This window comes from Phaethon lepturus, unplaced genomic scaffold (assembly GCF_000687285.1).
Source record: "Phaethon lepturus isolate BGI_N335 unplaced genomic scaffold, ASM68728v1 scaffold18135, whole genome shotgun sequence".
Taxonomy (NCBI): domain Eukaryota; kingdom Metazoa; phylum Chordata; class Aves; order Phaethontiformes; family Phaethontidae; genus Phaethon; species Phaethon lepturus.
In genome coordinates this window covers 54,340-59,688 of record NW_010542848.1, presented here as the reverse complement: position 1 = coordinate 59,688, position 5,349 = coordinate 54,340, and the positions used below count along the sequence as shown (strand labels likewise).

General features: G+C 41.3%; 1 protein-coding gene across 1 annotated transcript in view; it reads left to right on the top strand.

Moving 5' to 3' along the window:
* Positions 1 to 772: 772 nt before the first annotated feature.
* The window catches only part of OXSR1 (oxidative stress responsive 1), a gene marked incomplete at its 5' end in the record, with an annotated part of 49,117 nt that continues 44,540 nt past the window's right edge, over positions 773 to 5,349 (top strand). The window contains one exon of the mRNA XM_010288177.1: positions 773 to 914. Coding sequence (XP_010286479.1) covers positions 773 to 914 — 142 coding nt within the window. The remainder of the gene's footprint in view (positions 915 to 5,349) is intronic.

Below are 5,349 nucleotides of genomic sequence, written 5' to 3'. Positions count from 1 at the left end.
ATGTATCATGAAAACAGGACCTTGCACAAGAGGCATGTTACTAGTCATTGATTCCGCATATTCCTGGGTGCAATTCAAAGAGGTGGTTTGCTCTATAAAACGTGGCTTGTCATGCAAGATGATGTAATTCACACTATGGTTGGGAGAGAGACTAAGCGTGATGTTTCTAGGGGAGGATCTAAGCTATTCCCATTCTGTATGCCGTGAAGAAGTGACTTATTGTCACTTATTCAGCCTCATTTGTTCTCTATTTAATAATTTCCACTTTTTTCTTTTAGGGTGGTGTCATCCCTTCCTGTATTAGATTTTTCTTGCTGCTATTCTGCATTGAGTTTATAAGAGCTGAAAAAGAGAGTCTAATTTTATCAAGCTTGTTGCCTTCAGCTTCTGAGTCCTGGCAGCCCCTCGCTTTTTCCATTTCCCCCTCCTGCTTCTCCAGTATTCAGTATGAAAACAGCTGTAGCATTGGTATCTACTTAAAAACCTTCCAAGAGTCCTGTGTATGTACACTTTACATTTTGGCTTGTTCAAATAACTTCTCAGTTACTTACGATCACAGGGATTTTACAGCCCACTTTGAGGATCTGCACCCCTGTAGGGCTCGTGCACGAGGCGTGCATCGTTGCTTCTGCTTTCCTGCAGCAAAGGCTTCAGCTACTGACCCTGATCCTGACCATCATTGCTTCCCCTCCCAGTAAATTCCTTGGACATGTATATTACATGAATATAAAGTCTTCTAGTTTAAAGTAATGTGTTTATCTCTTCTCTCTAGGCTCTGTTTTGGATATTATAAAGCACATTGTGGCCAAAGGAGAACACAAGACCGGTGTTCTGGATGAACCCTGTATAGCCACGATCCTTAAGGAGGTGCTGGAGGGGCTGGACTACCTGCATAAAAATGGACAAATCCACAGGTATTTTTTATTTGTCTCATCTTTGTCCCAAAATGTGTGTTGCTGAAACAGAGCAGCTGAGCACATGCAGTCTCATTCTGCAACAAGCCGTGAGGGCATGGAAAGAGAAAAATAAAGGTGGGAACTTAATCAAAATTCAGAATTCAAATGTCTATATGGTAGCTGCTGCTTTAGGAAATACTATGACTAGGCCAAGTTTGGTTAGACTTTGGGGCATTGAAAGTTCTGACATAGAGAACATCTTTCCAAATGTCAACATCAAGCTGCAAAGTGTAGTTGTTGGGAGCTGGAAAACTTCAGCTAGTTTTATTTCTTGCAGAGCTACAAATCACCAAGAGCACTGCGTAAGTGTTGAGCAATTTAATAAGGAGCTCTTCAAGCTCTGTTCGTTCATTCATTCTTTATTTTTAAGACTAGCTGCAAGATCAACATCATGAAATTTCAATTTGGGTAATCTCATTTAAAAAAAAAAAAGAGGAAACAAAATCAGTGGAAAAACTTCTTCTGTAGGCAAAACCCAGTTAACTAATGGCCTGTGATTTGATGGATCACTGAAATGTGTGGGTTTCTGTGCTGCTATGTTGTTTGGGAGGTATTTTTAAATCATGTTTTCCTCTCCCCTGGTGTCAAGGTGTGGTGTAGCTCAGGAAGAGAGGATACTAAGTCAGTATGTTTTGCTGTTAAAAAGAATGAGATTTGCAATCCTAAATATGTGCTGAAAATAGAATATACTGCTTGTGGGTAATATACATCATCCCAGCCACAGACTGCTGCTGGGAACAACAGCCTCTTCTTTCTTGGATTTTGTGAGCTTGGCTGTCTTCTGGTACAATGCCATTATAAGCATTGCTGCTGCTGTGCTGGAGTCAGTTTCTGTCCTTTGTGATAGCTATGTAAGAAGGGGTAACTCTTTTTGCCAAAATGTTATTTTAATTAGAAAATCCAAGAAGTATTTATTTCATATTTTTGGTCAAACTGACTGGCTTTTGTAGGTTGTTTTGGGTTAAAAAGAAATAAATGGTTGGAAACTGTTCTGGTGGAATTCTTTTCCCAGAAAGAAGTCTCAAATTTCAGTTTCCAGTCTCTATTAAAATTCTGATTTAACAGGAATGGTTGTCTTCATTGAAGGCAGTTTCGATTTCCGAGCTGGTTGCTTAACTTTGTTTTTTAGAGGTAAGACTTCAGGCAGCTCTGGGAAGTTCGAGTAAAAGAGCAACTTACTGAGTACATGGTAATTTTTCCACCCTTGCCATAAGTATTTTACAGAACCGTTCTCATCTGTGACTTGCAGTTGGTTTGCTTGACTGATTTAGTTCATTTTCTGATCCAATGAAATTAAAATATATAAGTTAAAGCAGCAGTAACCTATTAAATTTCAGTTTTTCCTGAAGATGTCACATAGTGATTTCTGTATTGAAAGAGGGGTGGTTCTCCATTTGACTTGCTTTATTGAAACAGCAAAACTAGTAGTTGTGGTAAAGGTTGTAGAGGATATATGCATGTATGTGTGGTTGGGGGTTTTTTGTATTTTTTTACTGCACTCAGCAAAAATGATGCTCACAGAAAGTTCAAACTGCTTAGTCTGAAAAAATGATTCATATTGAATCATTTGGAAGCAGACTGAACCAAACCTGCTGCAACCATTCTTGTCTTGCTCATTTGAAGAATTTCACCCTTTTTTAGGGGACTTCAGCAAAGAAATCAAAGCTGTGTCGTTGCAGCAGCTTAAGGTTGTGGTTGTGTGTCAGCTACTCTGCATGTGTTGCATCCCTGTATTTCAGGGGTGCTCTGACAATTGCGTAATGTTTTATCAGAAAAAAAGCATTTCGATTACCTCATTTGTGTTGAGGCATGGTGGTCTGGGAAATCTGGAGAAGTGGTAATAGTCATGATACAGATGGAAAGTTGTGGAGTTTCCTACCTGTGATGCAAAGGATGGGTTTTTAACTACTCACAGAAGGCAAGCTTGCATGCCTTTGAGGGATGACACGTTTCCTTAATGGAGTTAATCGTGCTGTCTTGCATTTTATCTAAATGAGTGTACACTGCTGAGAAGAAAACACAATTTAAAGTTGTAGTGCATATGGGAGCTTTCCTCATACATAGGAATATTTGTATGGCTTTCCCATTTTGCTTAATGCTAGAGATCGTAATATTGGTCATGCCTGATGGGAAAGGCAGGTGGAAATCTTGCAGTCGTGCCAGAGATGCTCTGAGAGGAAGTGTTTAAAATAACTAAACTTTGGTCCCTTGGGTCAGCTTAAAGTATCTGGCTTTAAAGGAAACCAGTTGCACCAGGTGATGGCTGAACTGTTGAATATAGTGTCTGCACTGTGGGGCAGCTGTGGTTGAGGTGAGCTTCAGGCCAAAAAAAGGTCAGCTGTGAAGGGTTAAAATTGAAGGGCTTTGGTTAGACCTGGAACAACCAACCCGAAGCACAAAACCATCCAGCAGAGCAAAGTGTTCAGCTGGTTACACTGAATATCCCAACTCGGTTTGTATTACACCTAGGAGAAAATGACTTGATAAAGTTAAAGACACAGTGTGGGTGAAATGAATGTAATTTGCACGTGAAGTTGGACAACCAGGCTGGTGGCAAAGCCCGAAGGGTGAATATCTGGACCGAAATGTAATTTTGTGGGCGCTGTTGACCTGAAGTGGGGACAGCTTGTTACTGCTGTAAATCATCAGTGAGATCAGAGAATCCACTGTCTTGACAGTGGAGCTGCTCGATACTTCTAAATTATGCATCATCTTAAATGGGTAAATTAAGTTAACATGTGGAAGACTGGCTTAATGAAATTCTGCTGCTGCTGAATTTTACGCGGCGTAAGCCTGCCTTGAACTTAATGCCACTTCTAATTAAGATTTGGGGACCTGGCTTTGCATGGAAGTGTAAATCCCTCGCTTTAGACAGGAGAGTAGCTTGACAGTATTCTCCACAGGAGACTAGAAAGCCAAGTATCTAGTGAAGGCTTAAATTATACTTTCTTTTTGGTTTACTTTCCTGATTAACAGCCGGAGCGAGGCTGAGACTTGAATAGATGCCATTGTTCAGCAGCAAATGCTTGAGTCTCCCACATTGTCCAAAGTGATTTTTTTTTTTTTACATTTGTGTTGCAAGGCCTGTTGGGAACAAAGTCTGTGGCCTTATGGAAAAGACAAAGGAGAAGGCAGAATCAGTTTTATTTTCGTGAAACACTCTATACCAAGGTGACGATTGCAAATGATTCCTGTCTTCCTCCAAAATCACCACTGCCTCCCCTACCTTGAGGTGGCAGCCCTCTGCCTTCATTGCCGTGTGCCTGTCCCTGGTCTTCTCTCCTGTGCCAGCTGCCACCGTCCCCATTGTGGTTTTCTGTGTAGCACCGTGATCCCAACGATGATGTGAAATCCTAGTGATCCGGCTCATGTTAAGTGAGTTAAATACCTGGGCACCAGCCAGTGTGCTGAGGACGGAGGGCCAGACTCGGAAACCTTCGGATGAAGCTGTCCGGCAGGAATCTGCTCAGACACTTTTTTATGGAAGTCGAGCAAGACTGACGTGCTGCGGGGGGTCGCTCCCGGGCTAATCTTGTCTGGGTGACACGCAGGGTATGTTGCAGCTCTTCCCCGTGTGGACTCTGATTCCTCTGTGTATTTCGGGATTAGCAGGAGTTCGATGAATGACTTGGTTTTGCTTTAGTTTTATTTCCAACTCAAGAGGTTTTATTGCTGAAAAAGACTCGTTGGAACGAAGTTCAAGGCATCTTCAGGTAGTGCTCTTGATGGCAGTCTGACAAATGAATTGTGCTGATTAACTGTTGCAAGGTCTCTCTGTCTTTCTCCCTATTTTTATCTCTGAGCTTATCTTCTGTTCATGATTAGCTGTTGTGTAACTGAATATTTCAGTTAGTCCAGGTGAAATGATACACTGCTCAAATATAATAACATTCTCCTATTGCAGCATAATAAATGTGATACTTGCATGCTTTTTTGTAGAAACAAAAACGCTTAGGAACTGGTTTAGGGTTGCATGCGCTTGAAATACTGTCATGGCAGTAATCCAGCTACTTTGCTGCTCTACTTCTTAGGGGGTGAGAAGTGCAACAGCACATTTCATATGCTGAGTTAGATCAGCTTGTGCCCCATACAGAATGTTTTGGGGGGTTTTTTGGTGTCTTTTCAAAATCAGTTTTCTGAGTATGAGGCAGCAGCGTGCTGTGGCAGCTGTTTGCATCTTGCTTTGAAGAGACTCTGGAAACAATATTCTTATTGTGTCTTTATGCAAATATATTAGCTTATTTTTTGGACCTTAGGATGATCTTGACACAGGATCAAAGCTTATTTGTCTGCCTCTTCTCCCTATATTACGAGAAAATAATACCTGAAAAAAGGGTGTCCATATGTGAGCACATACACATCACCAACACTGTGTGTGGGGTTTTGCAGGAAT